Raw genomic sequence first — 27,563 nt, 5'->3', positions numbered from 1 at the left:
GAGTTTGCTCAGATGGACTAGGAGCTTCGCTCTTCATCCTGGACAAAGAAGCCATTAGAAGACCGACACATGGTGGCTGGATGCAACAATGCTGAAGTGGGCGATGGCATTCCGGTTTGGTGTAATCAATCAAAAGGATGCCAAGAGAAGAAGCTCAGCAGCAGCATGAATTGATTACACAGGACAGAATGGATTCATGTTTTCACATTTGTTATGCCAATTTCTCTCCTTCCATCTGAAGGCCACAGTAGAAATCAGATAATCTGGCGAGTTTAGTTTTCTTTGGTCCAAATCCTGCTCATTGAGTGTTAGCTTTTTTCTTGTACTCAACAATGTTGTAAACCCAATACAATGTTTTGGTTTGTCTTGTTCTGCTGACGAAAGTAATTTAAATCCCCTGAGTTTTCTGATGTTCACTTTGGTTTCAAATTTATTGGTTTCTCTGGTGCTGATCTCAAATTTCAGCAGCTGCAAAAAGTTATTAAACACTTTACAATTTACCCATAAGTCTAGAGTTCACTTTCAGATATTCAACAATCCTGATTTACAACTATAACGCTCTTCAAGCTCTGATGACGTCACACTTTCATACGTTCGATCCTGATTGTTGAATTACGTGTGGAAAATGGGAAGATTACAGAAATTATAAACTTTATTCATCCTGTTAGTTTTTAGGGAATAGCAAATTGACTCAGGAGACACAACAACATTTATTAGCACCTCTGTTAAAGTTTTGTACAAAGTAGAAGCATTATCTCACTCGCAAATATTTGGAGAAATCCAAACTTTAGCTTCACTGCTTCTATTTAGTGGGGAAATAATCCTGCATCTACAAATAATTGCTGAAATATTAGCCAGCACCCTTTAAATTTAATGTAAAGAATGCATGTTTTTACGTAATACATTACATTTTATAAGCTGTCCAAAGTTTCTAAGAACTTATAACTAGTTATTCATGTCTTCATGAATCCTTAAGGTAGAAATATTATCAATTAGGTGCGGCATTAGATGCTCATTAGATGCTGTTGCTTGGACGACCTACCGTCACAAACGTAAATGTGTCGTCTGTCATTGGGTCGCACAGGGTAATGATCCAAAATGCAGTCAAATCCAAACGAAAATAGTTCACCAGACACAAAACTGACCATCTTCAATGGTCATCTCATTCCCCCGACCTAAATGCCATTAGCCAAAGAGGTGAGATGAAAAAGGAGCATCTATTAGGACGATCTGGAGAGATTGCATAAAGAAGACTAATTAAACGGTGCGCTCCTTTTGCCTCGGAGTTCGAAACTCATGAGTCCCAGATGACGGGATCTCCGCCTTTTTGCGTTCCAGTTTCCCTCCGTCTGACAGCAGGAAATAAAAACATGGATGCTTGCACTGTTGTTAAAACAATAGCAATGACAATAACGCTGTTCTAGGCGGTATTTTGTGCAAATAAACAGCTGAAACATCCCCCTTTATGAACACCGAAAGGCAGCACCTGTAAGAACGACTAAATGTTACGTAAATGATAGAGAGCTGCCACAAACGGTCAAAGTAGGAGGTTTTACTCAATGTTGCTGCGAGTAGCAGCCATCATGAATGCTGAAGTCAGTTACCATCCTGTTGCATCGACTTTCAAACTCGTAATACCGACTTTAGGAGCCGTTGCAGTAAAATCTTCTGACCCAGGTGTCGTTAATCCCATCAAAGGACAAATGGAACGCACTAAAAAGATCCGTCTCTCTTCATTCTCCATTCATTAGGGGTCATAGGAGAAGAGTAAGCCCTGTCCTATCAGCAAAAGCAGGCTGTATGAAGCCATACAAGCATTAAAAACTTTTTTAAAACTTTCTTATTACTCAAATCAAAAATGTAAATATTTTCCACATTCAGATGATCGCTGCAGCATTGAACCAGGAGTGGCAGTAGATGCAGCGTTCACTGCATACCTCCAAGCAAAGCGTTTAATCAGTGGGAAACAGCAACTATAGGTCAGCCAATAAGTTTGTGCCATTTTTTTTATTGGCACGGACACTCAATTTCAGATGGATCCATAAGGTCCGGCCTTTGTGTGAGGCCTTATTTCATTCAACAGCTAAATGACATGAGAAATTTCCCAGAGGACGTTAAATAACAGCTTTTACCCTCGGGGAAAAACTGGGGTTGTACGTCTCCATGCTTTAAAAACCATCTGGCAACAGGTAGCTAAGATTTATCCAATCGCCACCCGGCCTCCTCCTTCTCTCGGTTAAATCCAGCATATTATTTGCTGCCAGCCACCTCCTACAAAACACAATCTGCACCCCCACCCCCAGCACCCACATCTTCATTACGGAAAGGATTGCATCTGAAACGCGGCGCGCCACGAAGAACTAAGTAACCGATCCGTAAGGAAACTGATTTAGAGAAACGACACAATAAGTTGTTATGCAAATGTAATTTTCTGCAGGGGGTGGGGGGTCGGTTGGAGCAGAGGGTGCTACAATTTGTCCAAACAATAAATGTCAGCACCTGGAGATAATTACTGCTGATTACTAATCATCACAACCTTATCAGGCTCCAACAGGGATGCTGAATGAAAGAGACGAGAGCATAAAGTGGGACGTGTTGCATTAGCTAAAAACAAATGCAAGTTTCACCATGAAAAGTTGCATTTTCCACGATTTTTCCAACCGTATGCGAGAAAAGCCATCTCTCTGAGGGAAAATATTGACTCGTCTCAGCTGCTGTAGTCTCATAAACTGAAATGCCCCTGTGATTGTCCGCCTTGCTTCGCACTGAGAGTGTCAAAGTGCGGTGCCAAAAACCAGGTGCCGCACTTCACGGGTCCATCTGCTCGGGCTCCCGGGTGGAGCCGGCCCTCTGTGGCCTCCATCTGCCTCGGTTTGGCTCGCGCCGGCTCGCTGTGGAGCCCGGGTGAGCGTGGTTGGTCGTGGACGCCGTTTGTGTTGCATGATGTAAACTGAATGACCTGGCAGCGTGCGAACTGAGACGCAGAGCGGTGCACTGCAAAAAGGTAAGTGAAATTTTCTTGAAATCAGTGTGTTTTTCCTTCATTTGAGGAGCTAAGTGAGACTATTTGCCAGTGGAATAAGATTTTACCACTTAAAATAGGAACAATTAATCTCCATCATCTCATTTCAAGTGCAGAATATCTAATTATCTCATTTTAGGGGTAAAAATACTAATTCCATTGGCAAATAGTCTTATTTAGCTCCTCAAATAAAGGAAAATACACTAATTTCAAAAAAAAAATTGAATTTACTTTTAGTTCCCCTTTTGCAGTGTGCGCATTCATCCTCACACAAATGCCTAGTTTGACTGATTCCCGCTATGAGCAACACACGTGTATTTTTCATGAGATGTGGACAGGAGCTTCCTCTAAGATTGATCAAATTATTAGCTTCAACTCAGTCATTTTTCATAAATACGGCCAAAAAACTGGTCTCTGAACTGATGAGCTCGCCAGTGCGATAAATCTGGGTGCACCACATATTTGACCGCCCCCAACCCTCTTGTTGTTCCTAAAATCAAGAGTAAATGAAACAAAAACTTTGAAGCCACTTTTATATTTTGTATTTAAAAACCTTTTGAACATGCTGACTTCCTTCCAAGTTCTACACGTGGTGAGCTTTGCCTTTGTAACACAGGACTTTAAATCAAATATACCGAAAATCAGTCGTCTGATGGCCTAAGTTGGGTGTCTTCACTAACTTTTTTTCTATTTTGTGCTCATAATGAACGAGTATAACAAGTATCACCACTGAGTATACAACTGAAACCAGATATATGCAAAAAAAAAATAAATAAATACACATAAACCTTTATATTCTTCAAATTCAGACCTTTAGTCACAGTAAAATGACGATGCCTCTAAGCATTTTGGAGAAAGCCTGATTATCAGAGACCATAAAAAAACCCTTCATTTCTGGAGACAGGTCTTGTGGAAAAAAGGAGAAGCCTGCAAGCCTGAGAACAGCATCCCTGCTGTGAAGCACGGGGGTGGCAGCATCATGCTGTGGGGACGTTTTGCTGCTGGAATGGCTGGTGCAGTGTACAAATTAGATGTCATAACTAATAAACAGGGCCTTCCCAATGGAAAATGAGCTAAAGCATGTCAACAAATTAGCGATAAAGTGGCGAAACAAAGTCAGTGTAAGCCCTAACCTCAGAAACCACTCATTCACACCAGGAACTGGTTGTAATTTATTTTTTTTTTTTCACTCTTTCTCTATGTTTTTTACAGCACTAGTGGCTCATTATTCTTACAGTAGACTGACAGGAAAGGGGGACTGAGAGATGGGGAACACATGTGGAAAAGGACCAAGGCCTCCGTATATGTACATGGATCCTGCGCGTTACCCCAGCGCCATTGGAGCACGGCCTAATTGGTCGTAGTTTCAACAAACTATTGTAAAAAGATTATTTTAAAAAAAATGTCCAATGTGTTTCTAGGTTATTCCGCTTTAAAGGCAGCTCTACCAAATCCTAACCTTTGAGGAAGCTTAGACACACGCTCACAAATCAGCCATTCCCTCTGACATGACGTCTGATGAGGATTTACGCCGTACACCTGATGTTTCAGAGGATCTGACCAGACACGTGACTCTTCCTGGGCACATCCCTGCTCTGAAACTCACCTTCCCTCCACCCAGACACAGCGATCCGGGCCTCGTTATTACCTTCTCGTCGTCGGAGTCAGCGAGCACCCCTTCACAGAAACGCTGCGGCTCAGCAGATGGATTTAAACGCACGTTGAGCGACTTCCCACAGTGTTCAAAGCCCCCCCAATGGAGCCAGCCAGCTTTAAGGGTTTTACACTTTAAAGGTGACAGATTCACAGCGGTGGCACAAGAGCAAAGGTGATGCAATAATCCCAGGTGGAAAATGAAGTGTACTGCTAGATGAAGGAGGAAAGGGTCACTGTTTTCCTCTCCCGGACACAGCTAGAGCGCAAAGCTGCAAAAATATTCCCTCTCTGTGGGGCTGTGGACTTCCTTTTGAAGGGGCCGACCATTTTCAGGTAAGCATCTGATGAGGAGCGGCATGCAAAACAATATCAAGTTTGATCAGGTTAGCCGTGCGCTTTTTCTGCCCCTCCAGGGTGTTTGAATAACCACCACATTATTCTTCTGTCAAATAAAGATCTGCAGCTTGTACTTCCTACCCATGTGCTATTGCAATATTGCCACCTTAGCATTTTTTTAGACCTGCTGATGCTAAAAACACTGGCAGCGTGACATATTACGGGAGAAGCTTTTATCACCATCGCTATTAATCACCAGCATTAAGGCATTATCGGAAACTGCTGACCACATTTTGCTACAGCGGCTACCCCAAAAAACGATTGCAATACACACACAAAAGTAGTTTTTTTTTTTTTTTTTTGAAATCTTTTTTTAAGTCAAGCATGCCAGCGGCGGCATCATGCTAAGGGCTTCTTGTGCAACGGACAAAGGGGATTGAGTAATGACGATGCAAATTCTTCCACTTATCAACAGTTGAGTGCTGACCTCAACTCTATTCAGTAATTTCCCTCTGGGATTATTAATATATATATATATATGATTCTGATATTAAAAATATGTGAATTATGTAAAAAAAAAAAAAAAAAAACAGATCTTTGAAAGGAAACCAAGCAAGATGAATCAACTCAACATCAGAGGTCCGAATCTTCCCAGAATCTTTTATCCGAAACGATTATCCAAATATTAGCGGGGAGTGATGGATCTTTGTGTGGATGAGAGACAATTCACAATAATTTCAAACGTATCCACAGAGGTCTTTTATTGCAAAAAGTTTATTATTATTCCACCCGGAGAAAGGAGCAACATTTGTCGCTTTATGCATGCTCAGTACAAGGGATTGCTGCAAAGCCATCAACAATGTCCTGCAAAGTTACTTTATATCCTGCAAAGTTACTTTATTTATCCTGCAAAGTTACCTTATATCCTGCAGTTACTTTAAATCCTGCAAGGTTACTTTATTCTGAAATCCACTGCAATTCACTGAAATTCTCAAGCGGTATGCAAACGAAATTTCGTTCTGTACGCACTCTGTGCATACAAAATGACAATAAAGTTTGTCTAAGTCTAATGCAGATGACTCACTGTGGCTCTACGCTCTTTCAGGAGGAGTGAATGCTGCTTGTCAACACTTGATGCAACCTGCTGTGTTTCCTTAGATAGAAAACCCTTTATCCAATTTGTATAATCTGATTGAGCATGAATTGGTGCTATATAAATAAAATTGAACTGAATTGAATTAATAAATTATTACCTAAGCACAAAAAAAGTTAGGTGACCTTGATGGCTTCATCCAAAACATTGTAGAAAACTTGCTCTGAAACCCAAATATTTCTCAGTGTCTTGGTTTGTTTCACCTCTCCTGAGCACCAAAGCCAAACTCCACCCTCACAACAATGAACCTTGACATGCCTTAACACTCCTCGCTGTCAGCGTGGCCCCCGGGCCTCGACAGAACAAGACGGGAGACATTTTCCAGACGCGCACAGCGACTTGCCTTGGTCTTGTTCTTTAAAATTGTCCTGCAAAAAGCGTCACAATCAGAGGCAGCTTCTTTTGATCCATTACGGATCCAAATGAACCGAACCAACAGCTTAGTTTGTGGACCGTCACAGCATTCACTGTGACGCTCCATCCGGAGGCCTCGAGGCTCTGGGTGAGTCTTTAAAGGTGGACCGGGCGAGGCCGTTATCCTCCAAGAGCTGCTATCCTGCTCCCAGCTTTGACCCAAAGGACAGGGTCGATGCTTTATGAATTCAAGGGCGGTCATCTAAGCTGATAGGGGGGGGGCCTCATCCGGGCTAAAAATAGCACCGCCGGTACCCACTGCCCTGAATTGGCGGTTTGAACCCATTGCCCGCTGCCGCCTGCGTGGAAAACGGTAAGATGCACCAAGACGTGAGAAGAATCTCTGAGGAAGCAAATTCCTCTCTCTTCTCTTGAATGATGTTGTTTATCCAGGAGACAGGTGCTGTCGGCTGGTGCGGAGGCGTTATTTCTTTTTTTTTTTTTTTTTTTAAATGTGTGCTCAGATTCATCTGTGGGGAAAAGAGGAATAAATGAAGCAGCAGCACGGCGGTGAAATCTGACATGAGCAGACTGACACGGTGACTAAGTGTATTGTTCAAGCGAAACTGCTCTGCGGCTGCCGTTTCGATGCTAAACAACAGACAGGGTGACGGGTGCAGACCTGGCTTGATGTAGGTTGGGTAAATTTATTTGTTCCCTAAAAAAAAAAAAAAAAAACTTTTTTCATGTTCAGGCTTTCAGTTTTTTAACCTCAGACTGATAAATGGCTCCAATCTGTCTAGGTCTTCCTACCAACCACAGGCTAACACGTAAAAATTTTTTTAGCCAAAAACTTCAGTGTATTTTTTATTTATTTTTTTTTGAGATTTTATGTAATGGACCAACACAAAGTAGTGCATAATTGTGAAGCAGAAAGGAAAAGATATATGGATTTTTTTTTTCTAAAAGAAAAACATCTGAAAAGTGTGGCATGCATTTGTTTTCCAACTCACTCAATCAGCACTTTATAGAACCACCTGTTGCTGCACGTCACATTGTTCGCTAAATCTTTGTCAGATTGGATGAGCATCAATTTTTCTGCAACAAATTCTCAGCCGGACTTTGACTAGGCCGTTTTGAAACATGAATACGCTTTGATGTAAACTCTTCCATTTTAGGTCTGGCTTTGTTATTCACTTGTCTTCATCCCTGACCTGTTCCTGGGTTCTTAGGTCTTCATGATGTTCTCCAACAAACATTTGAAGCCTTTACAAAAGAGCTGCATTTATACAAATATTAAATTGGACACATGTAGACATTATTTACCAATTAGCTGACCTCTGACAGGAATACAATAAACTGAAATTAATTTAAGGGTATCCCAATACATAATTTTCCCATTTTACATCCCCTATGAAATTATGTGCTACCACGTGTGGGTCTGTCTCGTAAAATCCTAAAAAAAAAAAAAAAAGTACATTTGTCAAAAAGTTCAACGGGTTAAAATACTTTAGAAAGGTGCTCTTTAACTCACATTTTTATTTTCTTAAGTTTCAAATAGTCAACTGCAGCAACAATCCTGTTTTAATTGCACTAAAATTATTAAGAAGCTCGGTCTTGTTTTAAAAGCTGAAGCAGCCCCTCTGCTGCACGTCACTTCAACAAACACTGATGTAGCTGCTTTTGAATGGATGTGGCTTGTTTCATTACCTGATTTACAGTTGATTTCATGAATTATAAAAAACAGAAACCAGAGCAGCAAATGTTCAGTCGGCATCTCCACCCTCACAGGTCAGACAACATGGAGTAAAGGTGCATCTCCTTTTATTCCCTGGACACACGGTATGTACAGACATCATCCAGAATCATTTTTTCTTTAAAAACCATCTCATTTTACAGGAATTATCTACAAATGCATATATTAGAATCACAGCTTGAATGAATCCACAAAAACAGGAATGGGGAAATCATCGCAGAACAGCAAAAACAACAGACATCTCATTTTAGCTTCTTTTTTTTTAATACCTAGAACAGGATTTTTTCATGAAACATGAGGTCTGATCCATTCATCCGCACAAGGCTGCAGCATGGCTTCGTTTCAATGCTGTGGAACGCAGCAAATCTGGGATCAGCCAGTAGCCAGCCCGATTTGAGGGGGGGGGGGGAACAGTCTGAAAAAGCCCACCAGAATGACTCGGAGTTGTGGGGACTTAATTAGAATGCCCTATGTCAGTCTGTTGCATGGGCGTCGGTTCAATTTTGCATCCGAAACCAATGGCAGGATGTAAAAAAAAAAAAAAAAAGGAGAATTTATCTTCCAAACATCCAACCCACTTTGCACAGAAAAGAAGCCAAAATGTAAGGCAAATTAGATTTTGTCGTCTCTGGTTTAGAGAGTCGCTTTGTTTCAATATGAGAAGAAATCTCAGGTTTCCGTTGCCTGCAGGTTTACAAATTCATCCTATTTGGTATCGGATGCAATAAACATAGAGTTCCATCAAAAGCAGGGCACTCGCTGCTGCAGCGCAGAGGCTTTGAGGTCTCTGCGACCTCGATAGCGAGACTTTCATCTTTATCTCTATTCACGTAGCGGTCCACTTTTTGCATAGCCTCGGGGTGAATGGCGACGGGATCGGCCTGCAACCATTCATGCCCCTTTAAAAACAAGAAAAACAACAACAACAAAAAAAGGCCGGCTTATCCGTTGTGACGGCTGCAGCAAATGAGATCAGATGAAGTGAGAGGAAACGGAGCGTTGTGTAACCGAGTTGCTCTTTAACCTTCATCTTGCAGGGTTCTGAACGATCGCGCTTATATTGTTTTCTTGTTACAGAGAGAGGTACCGAGCTGCAGGCGTGTGCATGCTCACGGTGGCAGATTGACTCTGGAAGGAGATAACAATAAAATAACTGGCTTTAATAGTCCAGCTAACACGCCTGGGCAGCAAAAGCGTGTACGCCGGGTGTTAACAGAAAAAAGCTGGGGAGGTTAAAGAAGGCACACATGCACAAGCGCAACTTTAAAATATTTAAGTGTTGCACAAACGAGCCTTAAAACAATACACCAGCAGTACATCCAAAAAAAAAAAAAAAAAAAAAAAAGTTCATTGCACTTTGTCCCTGGATATTTTTTTTTTTACACTTGATTTAACTCCATTAACTTAGTGATGCTACACAAAAGGAAAAAGGAGTGTAAAATTTTAAAATTTTAAATTAAAAATGCCCCCCCAAAAAATAAAAAATAAAATAAAAAAAAAATCCCATCCTACATGGAGTGCAAAGACACTTTTCTGTGCCCGACGTTTAAAACCAGGAATGGTTCTAGGACTCCAACACATGGAGATGAGTTGTCACTAAGAGGGCCAGACCAGAGCAGATTTCAGTGAAGAAACAAAATGTGGAGAATTTATCAAACAAAATGTGGAACATTTATCAATTTCAAGTTTGTTTAAAGGTTAGAAGCAGCCAATATCTTAAATGTGACAGATAAGTCTCTAGGCATCTTATTTTTTGGATAAATCCAGGTTAGCTTGCGCAGGAAGCTAAAGCTAACGGCTAATCTGAGAGGGGCCATGACCAAAGCGGGCTCCTACCATCTTAAAACGACCGCGGTATCATTGTGGTTGATGAGATCATTCTTCCAACCAGTGACCATGTTTGTATTGGTGTTTTTTTGTGCCTGGGAACTGATTAATATTTACGCAGGAAATAGAAGTTGGAGGCAGTGCGCCATAAAAGATCTTCCTGTGCGAAACGGATACTGAGAGCGAGGCCTGTAAAGTGTTTTGAGTCAGAGTAGATGGATGATAGAAAAGCAAAATACTGTAAAAATCCATAATATGGGGCTCACCTCGATAATGTTTTCCACCCTGCTTTACGTTTTTACGGTTAATATACCACTGGTGGTGTTTGGGTTGCTTTTAGTGGTTCTAAGAAGAAAGTTCGGTATGAATTATGTGAAAGGTAAATCCAAATACAGTAACTGTGACGTGTGTGTGAGCAGTAAGCCAAGAACAAAATGGTGATGGCTGCTTATGCTGTGACCCATTTACACCCGAATCCCAAACTTGGATTTAAAAATATAAAATCAAACTTAAATGTGTTCCGGTTCTCCCATTTCTTCACCCGGGCCAATTGCCTTTAGCAATACTAGGTCCTGTAGTAACAGTGTTAACAAAAGGTGGTTGTGCAGCAACGTGTGCGTGAATGATTTAATTAGCTACAAATTGTCAGAAGATTAAATACACTTTTTTTTGTGTGGCTATCACTACATGTTATACTTGATATTGAGATAACTGTTAGTCAGAAACCAACAGCTTTTGCCTATTCAAAATTCTAACTTTTGAGGATCTTTATGTTAATATTTCTACATTAAATGTTTAAGTAAAAATGGAAAAGACAATAAAAAAATACTTATGACATCCTGTTCTACCGTTTTAAAATGCCTGTAAAGATAGTGGTAATTGGGAAAAACGGTATTTACGGTGGTGCCATTAGCTATAATAAGATAATTTGCATCACAGCATCTCCTACCCACCATTTTCCCTGTAGAGGTTTATCCTAAGGTATAAACCTCTCTTAAACCTTTGAGACTGGATTTGTTTGAAGACAATAGAAGCCGGCTTTGGTCTTGGCCTCTCTCAGACTAACCAGGACCGGTTACTTTGTATTTACGGTGAACAAAGAAAGTCAGCGAAAGAGACTGCAAGTATAATGTTAAAGCCATTGTCCCACTGTTACCTTGCCCATTATGCTAGTGTATATAAAAGCACATTTTAGGGGTGGGTTTACAGAGGAAACAAGGTGCACCATCAAGTCTGAACAAAACTCTCAAGTATTCGCGTCACTTTCGATGTTCTCACGTTTTGCATATGGCGTTTGTAATTAAACGAAGGGTGTATATTCACAGTGTTCAGCTGCAGCAGGACAGGGGACGTCACTTTTGTTGTGACATCACAGTCTCGTTTTTGTTTTTTTTACCCACTGCCAATCAGTGCTGCCAAGCGGTCAAACAATGATTACTTATATTAAAATATGAGAAAGCAGGTCAGGCTTCCGTTGGTTGGAGCCACTTCAAAATCTCGGCATCCTCCTCAGCTCAGACGTAGCGTCTGCAGAGCATAACATCAAAACAACAGCATTGTCAGATCATTGCTGTTGTTTTTCTCCACTGCTGAAAGTGTAGGAAGAGTTGGCTGGAGCGCTGCTGTCTCTTCCTAAGCCACTGACATGCTAACTAGCATTACTGTGTGATGGCTGCTTATAACCCTTTAACAGAACCTTTCTTCAAAAATCCCTAAACTTTGCCTTGAGAACAAAAAATATAAAAAGAAAAAAAAAAAGAAAAGAAAATCAAATAATAGCAATAAAAACTAAAACTCAGATGTAATCAAATAAAAATATATTAGATAAATTTAAAGGAAGGAGAAAAAAAAATTACATTCGATGTTGCAGAATTTAAGACCAGCTGTACATTTCAACCTTTTCACATGAAATACACATTTAATCAGAGACTGATTCAAACTTAATGCAGCTGAGGAGCAGGTGGCGTTCTGTTGCCGGCTACAGGGGGAACATTACGAAGATGCTTCCTGAAATCTAGCACCTGTGCCACACAGATGGGCGGGCTCACTGATGAGAGGCACCTTGCTCTACCGACTCGGCAGTAAGTGCTGGGCAGGGCGGGAGGAGGGAAAAAAAAAAAATGAAATAAATAAACAGACGTAAAATGCAACAGCGGAACGAAGGCTCTCCTCAAGTCAGGGCTGATCTGTTTTTGTTGCCGTTTGGCTTCAAATGTCCAGCTGAAGAAGCAAAAAAAAAAAAAAAAAAAAAACATTTGGCTTATTTGTAGACAGACTCCATGGGATGCTGGCAATGATTGTTTCAGTTTACCTTCAGGATTCCTACCCATCTTCATTGTAAAACAAAACAAAACAAAATCCATATTTTTCAGGGCTTTTTCAGGACCTCTGGCATTCGATTCATGCTAAAGTTTATTTTTCATGGTAGACAGTTCTGCAATTAACAGAATTTAAATATAGAAAAAGACAGAAACAGGACAGAAGCAAGGACACAAGGAAGGAAAGTAAGAAAGGTAGATGCAAGGGAGGGAGGGAGGAAAGCTGGGACTCACACTATGAAGGGAAGGAAGGAATAACACAAGGAAGGAAGGAAGGAAGGGAATGAGGAACAATAGAAGGAAAGAACAGCCACAAAGAAGCAAACAGAGGAGGTACATAAGGAAAGAAAGGAATGATGAAGGACACGAGGTAGGACACAAGGAAGCAGGAGAGGGAGGAAAGACGGGACACAAGGAAGCCAGGAAGGGCTGATGGACAGAAAGATGAGGTGCAAAAAAGAAAGAAATGACAAGAAAAGAGGTGAAGTAGGACAGAGGAAATTAAGGAGGGGAGGAAGGAGGACAGAGATGAAAAGATGGGAAGAAGGTAGCAGAGAAGGTAGGACACAAATAAGGAAAGGATGGAAAGCAGGAAGGACAAAAAGGAGGTACATAAGGAAGTTAGTACAAGACAAAAGCACAACGGACAGAGGGGGAAAAACAACATTTAACAAACAAGACATGGAATAAAGTCTGAAAATAAATATTTTTCCAAGCTCTTCCCTCTACTTCACACCTGGAAAAATATTTAAATCAGATTTCACGCCTCTCCAAAATGCATAGGAACCCTGGATTGTTTCACCGGCAATCAGTCTCCAAGGAGATTCAGCGAAAACATTCACAATACTGCCACGAGAAGCCACGAGCCCCAAAGAGTTCTCTTGGCAAGGCTTTGGGGAGAAAAATGTGGGCCAGAAGGAAAGTTCTTGTGTCAGGTTCTATAAATAGAGGTGGCACGATGTGGATGGAGTAGTAACTGTTCAAGTAAGCTCACACGTTTCCTCCAAGTGGACAGAAACGGTGCAAGAGGTCCCGCATCTCACTGGCACTTAAGACGTACGTTCTGCTCCTTCATTTGTCTCTAAGAGAAGTAGAAGTTGCTAAAATTGTTCGTTTTTTTTCACTTCTTCCTGGCTCCATCTTCCACATTCTTCTGTTGCTTTATGAGTTTTTCAATCTCAGACCCTAAAGTCTGTAGATTCTCCTGCAAAACAAAAAAAAAAACAAAAAAAAAAGATAAGGAAATTAGGTAACAGGATACAAACAAAGACATTTCCTGCATTTTTAGTTTTACATCTGAAGCGGTTTATGTATGTAGAGTAACAATCAGACGTGCAAACTGAAAAAGCTGCGTAATCCAACACAATAAAAGCGAAGTTTTGATTTGTCTTTTATCGGAGACATCTTGTTTTGTTATCATTTTATTGTGCCCCCGGTGAGCGTTTCATTCCATTACTTCCTGCTTCGTGCCAATCATCTTTCATTCACTGAAAGGAGGAGGCGGATAAAAAAAAAAAAAAAAAAAAAAGCCTCTGCTAGGAGATACCGCCGCACATTGTTGCAATTTGTGTGCTGCTCCGGGCTCTCGATCGGGGGAGCCGGGAGGTTTTACAGCTCCAGCTCTGACACAACAGGAAGCTGATTGGCTGCGAAACGTGAAAATATTTACCAAAGCTCGAGTCTACATGTTTTTTTAGTGAGACGAGCGGCGTGGAAGCGGCGATAATGCATGTAGACAGGACGGTGACGTGCTCTGAAAGTGTGGCCGTGATGGAGGCCAGAGGGAGGGCCGGCATTCTTCTGACCAGGGATCTATTTTAGCTGCTGTCTCAGAACTACTGCTGATGTAAAGCTGGTAAAAATAAATAAAAATAAATAAATTTCACAGCCGGTCTGAAAATGAGACTGCAACATGTTATGTTCCTCTTTCCGTCAGTCATTTCACCAAAAAGGTCAAGAAGAAACAAAACTTTAGGTTAACACAATAAGTGTTACCTTTTTCCAATACTTGACTCTTCCTCCTTTATTCCTCTTAAATTATCACTAACCAGATGTGCAAAATGCCGCTCATTCGGTCTAATGCAACAAAAACATGTAATAAAAATGTTTGGTCTTATTATTAAAAAGCTCATTTATTTCAGTAAGTCAATTCGCTAAGAGAAACATTATATAGGTTAACACAGACTGATGTTAACCTCTATTTCTGCTATGATTTGCTTTCCACCGCCATCTAAAACAAATACATAATTTAAGATTAGAATATTGCACCTGACCAAAAACAAAAAATGTCATACAGAAATGGGGGCTTAATAAGAACTATGTTTAATACCATCTTAAAGGTTGTTGTTTTTTTTTCAAAAGGTACTTTTAATCTGACAAACAAGCCTCTTAGAAATGCATATTCTAATTGATTGATTATGACTGTATTTTGCAGTATGTTGCGAAATACCCCTTATACGTATCACATTATATTCTAAGATCTTTACGTTGTGGATAAATTGGGGTTTATTTAGGGATTTCAGAGGAAACAGGGCTTAAATAAAAATTATTTTAGAGTTTGTACAAAAATGTAAAAAATCGTTCATATTTTATCCTTTTCAAAACAATTCATTACTTTCTGCTGGGTTTCTTGAATTAAATTAATAATAAAAATTTTAAATACATTAAGTTTGTGGTTTAAATGTGAAGAAATGTAAATAAAATTAAAGGGTATGAAGGGTAAGAAAAGGCATAATGAAACCTTTGATTGAAGAAGATTTGGTTTGAAAGTGATGAGCAAAGCACCAAAGTTATGTTTTCTTGATAAAAATCCTATGCAGTTTAAAGAATTTAATAATAAATCCAGTTATTTTTGCCCACACCAATAAAATAAACATGAAGTCATTTGTTGTTTTATTTTAAGTGACTTTGAAATGAAGGTAACGACCTCTTCCCAAAGCTCTGCATTAACATTGTGCTTTAACAGCTGAACAACGAGGACCGAACATTGTCCTAAATGTTCTGGACAAAAACTAACCTAAAAGTGAAGTAGATTTAAAAAAAACAAAAACAGTCCATTTTCATACCCTTTGCAAAACACTGAAAAACAGCTGAGCACGGCTTAAAAAAGAGACACATTTATGCATCTCTGCAAATTAGCTGAACTGCTGACAGAGAGGAATGACAGACCCTGTTGTCCACTGAATTTCTGAATATGACCTTCTGCCCTGAGAAGAACTCGTTTTTTTCCCTTTCATCTTAGTTATTGACAGAAGCCGTATTGAATTTGCCCGTGACCTTGCTACATTAGGACGCTAATGGTTTCATCAATCTTTGACAGCATTCAGTCGTTCACTCAGACATGTCTGTTAAAACTGACCTAAAGAACCACGGATGGCGCAAAACATTTGTCACACAGTCCATTATGTGTGGTGGGCAGCGATATAAAATGGTTTCTACAGATAATTTAGGGGGAAATAAATTATACGCTTTTAATGACTCAGAGTTGTGGAGCTCTTTGCCTGTTTGCACATTTTAAAGCATAAATTTAAAAAAAAGTTCACAAAGACGTTACAACAGAATTTCCTGCTGTTGTCAGGCTTCAAAGGTGAAACGATTGGTGGACGGATGAATTGGAGGGAAGAAGGGAGGAAGGAAGGGAGGAAGGAAGGAAGGAAGGAAGGAAGGAAGGAAGGAAGGAGGGAGAAAGGAAGGATAAATTGGAGGGAGGGAGGGAGAAAGGAAGGAAGGAAGTGAGGAATTTGTAGGGAGTGTGAGGAGGAAGACGAGGAAGGATGGATGGGGGAGGAGGAAAGGAAGCAGGGTGGATAAATTGCGAGGGAGGAAGGGAGGAAGGAAGGAAGAGGAAGATAAGGAGGAGGGTGGAAAATTGGGGGATGGAGGGAGGGGGACGGCAGGTGGTAATGGAGGGCAGGGAGGAAGGAACGGGTGGTGGAAACATTGGCAGGCGAGGGGGGGGAGGGAGGGAGGAAGGAAGGGTGGATAAATTGGAGGGAGGGAGGGGCCGGGAGGGAGGCGGGGGAGGGGAAGGGGGGTTAAATTGGCGGGGGAGGGAGGAAGAAGGGTGGCTAAATTGGGGGGAGAGGAGGAAGGGTGCGATAAATTGGAGGGAGGGGAAGGAAGGGGGAAGGGAAGGGAGGAGGAAGGAAGGAGGGATAAATTGGAAGGGAGGGAGGAAGGAAGGAAGGATAAATTGGAGGGAGGAAGGAAGGAAGGATAAATGAAGGGAGGGAGGAAGGAAGGAAGGATAAATTGAAGGGAGGGAGGGAGGGAGGGAGGAAGGAAGGAAGGATAAATTGAGGAAGAAGGATAAATTGAGGAAGGAGGAAGGAGGATAATTGAACGGGGAAGGAAGGCGGAAGACGAATGGAGGAGGAAGGGAAGGAAAGGAGGATGAATGGTGGAGTGGAGGGAGGGAGGGAGGTGGATAAATGAGAGGAAGGGAATGGATATTGGAGGGAAGAAAGAAAGGAAGGATAAATTAGAGAAAGGAAGGAAGGAAGGAATGATGGATGAACAGACATGTAGAAGTGATTAATAGGATAGATGGATGAAAAAAACAGAATGATAGACAAACAGATTGATGCAAGGATGGAGGGACAACAGAAGGAACTAAAGAGGGACAGAATGGATAAACAGACAACCTGATGGATGGATGGATGGATGGATGGATGGATGGATGGATGGATGGATGGATGGATGGACAGAACAGTCAGAGAATTGTTTCTTATCCAGACCTTAAAATATGTAAATCTAATCCCAGGCTGTGTAGGAGCCCTGAATATGAAATTCCCTTCTGACTCAAACTGCTGTAATGATCCACTTTAGCAAAACAAACATGCAAAGTCTGAATAAAACTGGTGATGAATTAAAAAAAAAAAGCAATTTTACTTCCCTTGAAACAAAAGTAGCTACAGTGTCATAGCTGCATCCTAAAGAATAATGAAAAATAAGACTGGATGGGAACACTGAGAAAATATTAACAGATGGCCAGACAGGCAGCTGCACCTCAAAGGATTTAATCAAAGTTTTGTCACACTACTTTCACTCAGATAGTGAAAAAAGAAAAAAGGGCTGCAGGAACTAACCGAAGGATACAAGCATGAAGGAGAAAAATTTAACAGGTAATCACAAGTTAAATTAACCTAAGGTTACTGCATGGAAACAGCAAAGGAGTAATTTACACAAGACACGTGAACGTGTGCTGGAAAAGGGCCTTGATGGTGTCAATATAAGTGGAACATGATACAGACGCAGGAAAATCCATCGGCAGCTCACTTTAAGGTTAATCACTCGCTGGATATTAAAGGGCCTTGAAGAAAAAAATCACATCACGGACACTATACAAGACCTCCGTCCAGCTTTCCTCTCTCCACAGCGGAGCGATGCTCGCTGGGGGAAAAAAAAAATTTACCTTCAGAGTAATGTTCTTCAGCAGCGTGTCCTCCAGCACTGCCTGCAGCTTCCTGTTAATCTCCAGAGACAGGTCCAGGGTCAGGCCGCTGTCCGCCGGGTGGGAGGTGTAGAGCGAAGCCATGATGCCCCCCCGCCGGCTGAGGTGGGCCTTGTTAATATCCGATGCCTCCGACGAGAGCGCCCCCGTCTCCTCTCTTAGCACGTAGCTCTGGATAATTCTGTGGGCAGCAGAAAGAAAGAGGAGGGCGGGGGGGAAGCGATGAGTCAAACCCTTTCTCTGATAAAAAGGAGACGGCCGCAGACTGCTATGGGGAGAAAATTGAGAAAAGCAAGGTTTCATAGTTAGAGAGCACGGAGAGCCTCAACGGGGCAATGAAGCATTTTGCAGCGGCAAACGCCGGGGACGTTACGGGAAATGGCAAATCCGGGAGGGATTGCTTATTGGACCCGTGCGTCAGTCACAGAGCGATTATAATTGTGCCCGTCAGAGGAAAATGTAATGAAAACGGCAGATTTCTAATGCGTTCAATTAATCAACTGCGTGTTTCTGTTTATAAAAAGAAAGCGGGATAAATCTCCACGTCACGTACAGGAGGCTGTTCCGCCTAAGCAACAACACGGTTTGGAGCTTAAGCCGTGCCCGTGTCAGAGACACAGCTTTCATTAACTTAACGGCACAAAAAAAAAAACTCCTGATGTTTCCTTTTCCCCCTCGACAGAGAACACCGACAAGCGTTTTAACTTAAAGGAAACCCGATCCTGAGAGAGTCGTACTCTGACTCCTAAATTAGCTTCTGTACATGCAACGGAAAACTGAAAAACTAAACAACAAAAAAAAAGTAGTCAATACATTATGCATTCAGAAAAAGGAAGTAAAATAAAAAAACAAAATTGATCCCTGTGGGAGCTGCAGGCCTGTAAAAACTCTAACCTCTAACCAGTCTCTACCCTTCGGTGTGAAGAGCAGGGACTGGTTAGAGCAGGGGTCACCAACATGGTGTCCACAGCAGTGTTGCCAACTCCTCAGTAAGGAAAGTAGCTATTGGCTGGTCTAAAAGTCGCCAGAAGTCGCTGAATGACGTCATCGCCTAATTTGCATAATCTGCCACATGATGTGATGTGCATATTATTGACGCTGTGTGAGAATTAACGTCGTTAGAGAGAGACAAAAAGTGAGAAAAAACACTACTACTTTTTCTGTCCATTAATGTTTATTTATTATTATTATTTTTATTTTATTTTTTTATTTATTTTTATTAATGTTTATTTTATTACAATACTAACCCTCCTCCTTTACCCGGGTTTGAGACCGGCAAAATGAACCATAAAGAGAAACTATGGCGGAGTTACAAATTTTTTCCTTTCAACTTTTTTTCAAAATTTTTTTTTCTCTTGTGGTCCACTAAGGAGCCTACAAACCACGGTAAAACATGAACATGTGGCTGTGTGAATCAAATGTCGTTTTTTATTTAAGATAAAATATTTCAAATTCAGTTATTTATGATCAACATGCGCCGTCAATCCCGGCGCATGCGCGCTTTATTTGCAGTCTGGACGGTGAGGGTAAACATGCTGTGGCTCTGACTGCAGCGCTGAGAGGGACTCCTGCGGTAGCGGGAGAACGGGGGAGGCGCCCCACGGCAGCACCTGCCGCTGGAGGACAAGAGTATAAACGATACGTGCTTTCACGTCAGAGTCTCCAGAAGTCGCTAGATTTGTCGCTAGTCGCTTTTTTGAAAAAGAGTCGCTGGAGGGGTCTGAAAAGTCGCTAAATATAGCGACAAAGTCGCTGAGTTGGCAACACTGGTCCACAGGGACCAAATAGCCCCCCTGAGGACCACATGTGGCGCCCACAAGCCTGTTCTAAAAACAGCACAACCCGCCGGTGAGCTGCATCTGCAACTTAATTTTAATCCTATACTCTGTTTATTCACACTTGCACTTATATAGATTAAAAAAAAACCAACAACATCTATAACAAAGCATGAAAAATACTTTAATTTTACATAAGGTTAAGGTGAAGTCTTACTCTCCTAGTTCAAAAGGTCAGTGATGCTAGCTAGTATGACACAGCACAAATGAAGTAGGTCTCAGTTTAAACAGTGGTTGGTGACCCCTGGGTTAGACTTTTGTTCCTGCTCTCAGTCTCCTCTGTCCCTCAACTTCTGCGGGATATAACCTTATCCATTTGTTGTCCCATACACAACCCTAACCCTGCACATGCGCACTTATATTATGCATCCGGTTAGCTTAGCGGCTAAGTTAGCTTCGGTGTTAGCCGTTAATTGTAGCTCCGCTGCTCTCATCGTTTACTTTGAACATGGCTGAGAGTCGCATGAAAGCGAACCGCGTTCACGTTTATGAGAAGAAGAGGAAGACCTCAGTAGAAAGAAATAGAACCAGAGTGGATGAAGAGCGGAAGAGCGAGGTAAGACCACTGAGCTATATAATACACTGGAGTGCTGATTTTGCCGAAAAACTGAAGTCACTGGCCGCCATCTTGCTACTCCCTACTCTCACAGAATCCCACAGGATTTGGTTGCAACAACAAGCTTGCTAAATATTTGACATGGAAATATTTGAAGAAAGAAAGGAATGAAGGATAGAGGGAATGTAGGAAGGCAGGACGGATATATATATATATATATATATATATATATATATATATATATATATATATATATATATATATATATATATATATATGTTTTTGTATATTGTTATTTATATATTTATAAATGTTATAAATATATATTTAAATGAATGAAATGCTAAATATTTCAGCACATGACTTTCTCAGTACTTGATAGTTTTAGAACATAAAATAAAAGTATATGGTATTTGACATTTTAAAAGTTTTAAGACGCCCCTAAACATGAGAAAATCCTCGTTATTCGATGCTGTAGCGCACATATTCCCTAGTTGCTGGAGGAAAATAGGGAGTACCAATATGGCGGCTGGTGGCTTCAAAGCGACTCGTTCTAACAGCGGGCGATTAGCACTCCAGTGTATAATATAGCTCAGTGGGTAAGACGGTCTCACACATGCACAGTTATTCAAAAAGGAACTTGGGGAAAGTTCCGGAAATAATGCAGACCCCTAGCTTTAAAAACAGGAAAGAACCATTCTGTGTTCAGGATTAAAACTGCTAAACTACACCTCTGTTCTGTACCAACAAACAAAAAAGGAGTGAAAACAGCAGAACTCCTTAGGGAGTCCAGCATTAAAAGGTCACCAATCCTCTGCTCTTCAGATGGTTCAACAATCAATATTTTAAAATCTGCTCAACCCAGGCCTCATACCCTAACCTTTCAGACATGAAAGATTCAAAGCAGCAGGTCCACCACTGGTATTGTTTTCACTCTAATTCAAGGTGTGTCAGGGAGAGATGTTTCAAAAAAGGTGAGCGTGAGCCTAGAAAGGAAAAAATGAACAAGACTTTCATGAGCCTCATGTAACAACAAAATTCAGTCAGTTATATTGGAGTTAAACCAACACAAACCTAACCTTAATTGTGAATTGAAATTAAATCGAGTAAAAGTTTTTAAAACTTCTTTTTCTTTTAAATAAAGATCTGAAAAGGACAGTTTGAAACAAAACCCAGAACAGACGTCTACAGAAGCAACCTAGGGTCCACCTAATCTCAGTATAAACCCAGCTGTTTCGCCAAGGCCTCGGAGGTTCATTGGAGAACATTTGTGAGGACCATAAACACAGCAGACAGGCCAGGGATAAAGCTGTGGAGAAGTTATGAAACAATATCCGTTCAGTCCATCTTCCAGAATTAGACAAACTATGACACCTGTGAAACTACAGAGGCTGTCCACCTTAACCGACAGGCCAGGTAAGGAGAACATCAATCACAAGCAACCAAGAGGCTCATGGTAACTCTGGAAGAGGTGCAGAGGTGCACAGCTCAGGTGGGAGAACCATGGGTTTGTTAAACGAAAAGCCACAATAATTCCTGTTTAAGGTTTTCCACAAGTCATGAAGGTGGCACAGCAAAAATGTTGAAGATGCTCTGGTTTGATGCAAAACACCCCGAGTGGCGAAATAAACCACAACACCACACATCCCTCTCTGCACAATATCCAAGTCAGGAAACACGGTGGAGGCAGCATCATGCTGTGGGTGTGCTTTTCTGCAGCAGGGGACTAAAGCTGGTCAGTTAATGATTGGATGGATGGAGCTCAACCCACGGAAATCCTGGAACAAAACCTCTTGTAGGCTGCAAAAGACTTCAGAGGTTCACAATCCAGCAGGACAAGGACCCTCGTCATATTATTAGGGAATGGATTAGATAAAATTATATTGATGTTAGATTGGCCCAGTCAAAGTCCAGACCTAAAATCTATTAAATACTGTGTGGTAAGACTTGAGACTTCAAGCTCAGTCAGATTAGATTGGTAGCATCTGCAAGCATGGTTTGTTTTTAAAGAAGCGGAAAGGTTTTGGTCTCGATACGCAAAGCTGGTAGAGATTCAATAAGCAAGAAATCGCAGAAAGAAAAAGTGATAATTAAAAAAAAGGTTATTAAACCACAGATAAATTTATATCCTCTAAACAAGGATACACAACTTTGTGCTGGTGGATCGCATAAAATCTCCAAGTAATACAATAAATCTTACCAGGTTCCAATGGTTTTTACTGAGCTGGGGAAGAAATCCTTCTCTTACTTTGCTCCATGGTCTTGGAATAATTTACAAAACTTGCTCCATTTAAATGATCTAATCCCATTGAATGAATTTAAAGCCATGTTAAAATGTCATGTAATTGAAAAATGTAACTGCCCTATGTGACCTGTCTTTTCCTCTATGTGAGATTTTATCTATGTTGTACTTCTGTTTGTATTTTAACTGGTGTGCCATCTTGGCCAGGTCTCCCTAGAAAAAGAGATCTTAATCTCAAGGGACTTCCTGGTTAAATAAAGGTTAAAATAAAAAAAATAAAAAATAAAAAAAATAAAATAAAAAATAAAATAAAATAAAGTTTGCAGTTATATCGAGACAAAATAGGGAAAAGTTTGAGGAGCATAAACACTTTTTACCCTTTTTTTGTGGTTTTCAAAGCAGAACGTCAGGATCAATACCAGATTTCCACCTAATTAAATATAAATAAATAAGGAGAGAGAAAGCCCTTTCCTGAGAAAGAAAAAGGAGTCAACAAAAGCTCAAAAACACCTTCAGGTGCAGTCCAGGGACCAAACCTCCATATCGCCTCTCTCAGGTGGATTTTGATCTGGCTTGCAGCTGGAAGCTCATAGAAACATCCCCCAAGGAGAAAATATGTTTTTCTAGGTCTCATCTGCACACATCTGGACATGGCCTGAGGTAGCAGACGTGAATTAGAATGTTTATGCAAAAAATAAAATAAAAAATGAAATGACCAAAACAATACAAAGGAGGAATCTGGGTTTCGTGCTGCACCCTTTTCCCCTCCCAAGTTATTTACACCAGACAGCAATACTGTAAGCCGTGATCCCAAACACACATTTAGTGTGCGAGAGAGATTTTTGAAGATAAATGAGACTGGTGTCCTGACAGTTTCATCCACCTCCAAAAGAACGCGTTGAAGACGACCTTGACTGAGCTGCGGCACAAGAGACGTATCAGAGCGGCGGGGCTGTGGGTTTGAAAGTGCAACGTGTCAAAACAAAACTCGCCGCCAGGATAATTAGTTTGCAGAGCTGTGATCAAAGCTGAAGAATGGATGTTGTACTTCCTGGTGACACAGCAGGGTTTTGTCAACAGAAATGGAGACTATTGTACTACGGGTTTTTAAGCATTTTTATAAAGAAAATGGTGTGAAGAAGAGATAAAACTAAAAAAATTATCATATTAGCAAGTAGTACAGCTGCTATTTGTCCCTAATGCTGTTTATCTAAATATGGCAGGTGGAAAACAAGAATTATGGTGAAGACTTCCAAACCATTTGGATTAGTTTAAATCAGACTTTGTTGATCTAATATGTGGGGAACCCCAAGGCTCTCTCTTTTGTTAGATATTGGACAGATGATTAACACTTTTCACAATATCTCCAGTAGCTTTTATGCAAATTACATTCAGATGGTTAGAACAATAACTGATCAGTGCCTTGGAAGAATCTGGCTCCTTCAGTCCGACAAAAGTAAAGACTAACTCGGCTTTCAAGTCAAATTAAAGGAATTTGGTTCTTGTTTTTTTTTATCCAGTCAATGTCTCTTTGCATGTCAGTTTGAAACAACTTTTACAAAAATATAAATTTATTTGAGAAATATCTCCAAAGCAAGGAAGCTTAGTGATTTAAACACAAATGACCCCCCGATTATCTTCAGTTGGTCCAAAACTCTTTACTGGAACAAAGAAGAGCTCACATTACTCCTGTTTTCATGTCTTTTCACTGGTTGCTATTTTTATTTTAAGATTCCTCCTAAAACCCTGACTCTAACTTTTAGGTCCCTGAATGGTCAAGCTCCTTCCTATATTACAGATTCGTTGAAACCACATAGTCCAACTGGAAATCCTTAGGTGCCTATACCAAAATCTAATGGCAGTCCCAAGGACCAGATACAAAACTCAAGAGGCTCACGGTTTTCCACACCGCTGCACGACAAGCTTCATTTATTATTAGATGTCTTCAGAGTAAAAGTAGTGAAAGACATTCTTATTCAGACGTGCCTTTACATAAGATCTATTTTTATCAAATATTATTGCGCCTGTTTTTTGTTTTTTTATTATTTGTACAACTTAATTTGCTCTCTGACCTTTTAAGCAACTTTTAATTTAAATATGTTTTAATGTATATACTTTGTGATTTTTATCTCCGAGATGTGCTAAACAAAACAACAACAAAAAATTACTTACTAGCAAAAAAACTATGTACTTTATCCATTGTGGTACAATGATACAATTCCCCCCCTGAAAGTTAAGAACTATCAGTTCTGTTAGTCTGCATTTACACAATACCTGTACTGAAGCATCAAAATGTTTGAATGTTACACTTAGTGGTGACTGTATTTGTAGGGGCTTTCAGGCCCTGAACAGAAACTGACTAAAGGTCGAACACAACACAAACCTACCAGCCGCTGTAGGTAAAAAAAAAAATAACTAAATGACTGAAGCAAATACAGGTGCATCTAAACAAATCTGAAGACGACACACAAGAAGGTTTACTTCATTAAATCATATCAATAGCTGGAGTTCATTTGATTTCATTACGCACAGAGTGAAGTGTTTTAATTATGGCTCACATTTAATGAAAACCCCAAATTTCTTTTCTCTGTCGGCCTACATCACATCACAGCACGGTACAGTCAATACTTGACTTTTGCATCAAGGCGGTCAGCCTCTGGCTCGGCTGAGGTGTTAAGGAAGCCCAGGTGGCTTTTATTGTGACCTCTTCTTCTTGACAATGTTTTATATATTGTCTGTGGAGTCTAGGTCAGGTGAGTTTACTGGTCAAACACATTGATACCAGGGTCATAACTGCAGGTATTGCTACTTCTGGCAACGTGGACAGATTCCATGCCCAGCTGAAAAATGAAATCAGCATCTTCATATGAAGCTTTTTAGCAGAGGGAGGCATTTAGTGATGTGAAATTTTGGCTTGGCTGACTTTTGGACTGAGCAAACGCAGTGAACTAACATCCGCAGATGCCTTGGCTTCTCAAATCATCACTGACGAGGGAAACGTCAAAAGCAACGTGGATTCTGCGTCTCCTACATCTCTCCCTCCTAACTCCTGCTCATAGATTTCCAGATGAAGAGCTAAATTTATTTTCAATCTGAAATGTTTTCCTTCGACTCAACTTTCCGGTAAAATATATACATCACTCTGAATAACTGCACTGGAAAAGGGGAACTCAAAGTAAGTAAAATTTTCTTAAAATTCATGTATTTTTACTTGATTTGAGTAGTTAATAAGTCTATTTGCCAATGGAATAAGATTTTTCGCACTTAAAATAAGAACAATTCATCTCCACCGTCTTATTTCAAGTGCAGGATATATAATTATCATATTTTAGGGGTAAAAATACTCATCCCATTGGTAAATAGTCTTATTTAGCTGCTTAAATCAAAGAAAAATACACTAAATTCAAGAAAATTGTACTCACTTTTAGTTCCTTTTTGCAGTGTGCAACCCTTCATTATCGAAGGTCTTGATTGTCAACCTTCAAGTGAGCAGCACTGTTAATGCTTTCACCTACTTTTCTGATAAAATTACACTTAGCCCCTTTAAAAAAATCTCATCTCTCCCTCGGGTATTAAAAATCTATTTTTTCTAGACATTTCCTCTCGTTTCGAAAAATTCTTTTTTAAAGGCAGGTAATTTGGGGTTCTCTGTAGTTGCATACCATAATCAACATAAAATAGATGCTTGCATTTATCACTCTTTTTGTAATGATTATGTTTCTTTTTGAACTAAATTAACATTTCAGTGAAATTCTAGTTTATTGAGACGTACCTGTAAACCTATGGAGAAAAAAATATATATATAAAACAGCCTGATGCAAACTGCAAAATAAGCCACCACCATATGCCGTCTCCATCCATACACTTTCACGCTCACAAATACAACACCTGAGCTAGCACAGACATGAAACGACACTTACCTCTGACTAGGCTTTCAAAAGGTCCATATATGGACCCCAAATCCATCACGACAGATTTCAGTTAAAAAACAAACAAAAATATTGACATAAATTAAACATGATGAAATAAACTGCATGCAGAGATTAGCACGGGGGGGGGGGTAATAGATGTGAGAAACCGGTTAGAAACATGCAAGATGTAAAACTCTCAAGTCTCCTTTTTATGAATGAAAGCAGCAACACGTGGATGCACATGGAGATGGAGGCGAGAATTACTGAGCCTAGAAGATATGAGGACAGAGAGACCGGGACAAAAAAAAAAAAAAAAAAGGATCTATGCAGTTAAGGCCCAACAGTTATCAAAAGTCATCTTTTTTGCTAAAAGTGATTTCGATTTACGCAGACGGGAGCAATGCATCTAAATGCAATTAGCTGACAAACCTGTGGTGATCAACTACACCCTCTCTCTGCACTAAAAATCAGGAAAACAGTCAAAGACGCAGGTCTATACTTCAATGACGGGGAGAAATAAATGCTAATGGTACAAAAATCCCTTTAGGTGAAACACATTTAAAGCACAACCGAGCCTTACATCCACTCCAAAATAATTAGCAGTGATGAGAAACCTGAGCAGATAAGGTGCCCTACAGATAAAATAGGTCCTGCTGCTCTGTTAACATCTGCTTCACAACATCATCTGATTAATTCCAGTCGCCTGAATGAGCTGAGGTTTACAGTCGCTATTGCCCTAGAAGGTCGACGTTTTATTTTTTATTTTTGTAAGTTTTAGCTCACTTACATGGGGCTGTTTTTGCATTAAATGAGTTCAAACATGCTGCAGCCATTTAGGCTATAACACACATGGCTTTGACAGATATGCATACCCATTTCATTTGTTTCCATGTTTCAACTTCACGGCATTTCATTTTATGTGACAGTTAAAGGAAAACTACTTTTACTACTAAGATTAGGTCAAAAAAAGAAAAAAAAAAAAAAAAGAGCCGTTCAAAAAACAAAAAAAGAGTCTATTAAATTCGGACTATAATCTCAGAATTATGATTTATTTCCCCTCAAACTTGACTTTTTTCCCCCAGAAGATTAAAGCCAGAATTCTGAGAATCAAGTCAGAATTTAATAGACTTGCTTTTTTTTGATTG

General features: G+C 40.3%; 1 protein-coding gene across 1 annotated transcript in view; it reads right to left on the bottom strand.

Annotated features, from left to right (window-relative positions):
• Positions 1–8,327: 8,327 nt before the first annotated feature.
• Positions 8,328–27,563, bottom strand: part of ccdc186 (coiled-coil domain-containing protein 186) — a 43,576-nt gene continuing 24,340 nt past the window's right edge. Inside the window, 2 exon segments of the mRNA XM_012855206.3 lie at positions 8,328–13,626; positions 17,836–18,055. Of these exon segments, the coding sequence (XP_012710660.2) occupies positions 13,543–13,626; positions 17,836–18,055 (304 nt within the window). The 3' untranslated portion in view covers positions 8,328–13,542.

The sequence above is a fragment of the Fundulus heteroclitus genome, chromosome 10, assembly GCF_011125445.2.
Source record: "Fundulus heteroclitus isolate FHET01 chromosome 10, MU-UCD_Fhet_4.1, whole genome shotgun sequence".
Taxonomy (NCBI): domain Eukaryota; kingdom Metazoa; phylum Chordata; class Actinopteri; order Cyprinodontiformes; family Fundulidae; genus Fundulus; species Fundulus heteroclitus.
Note: the sequence above shows the minus strand (reverse complement) of the source record. Positions and strands in the feature narration are given on the sequence as shown.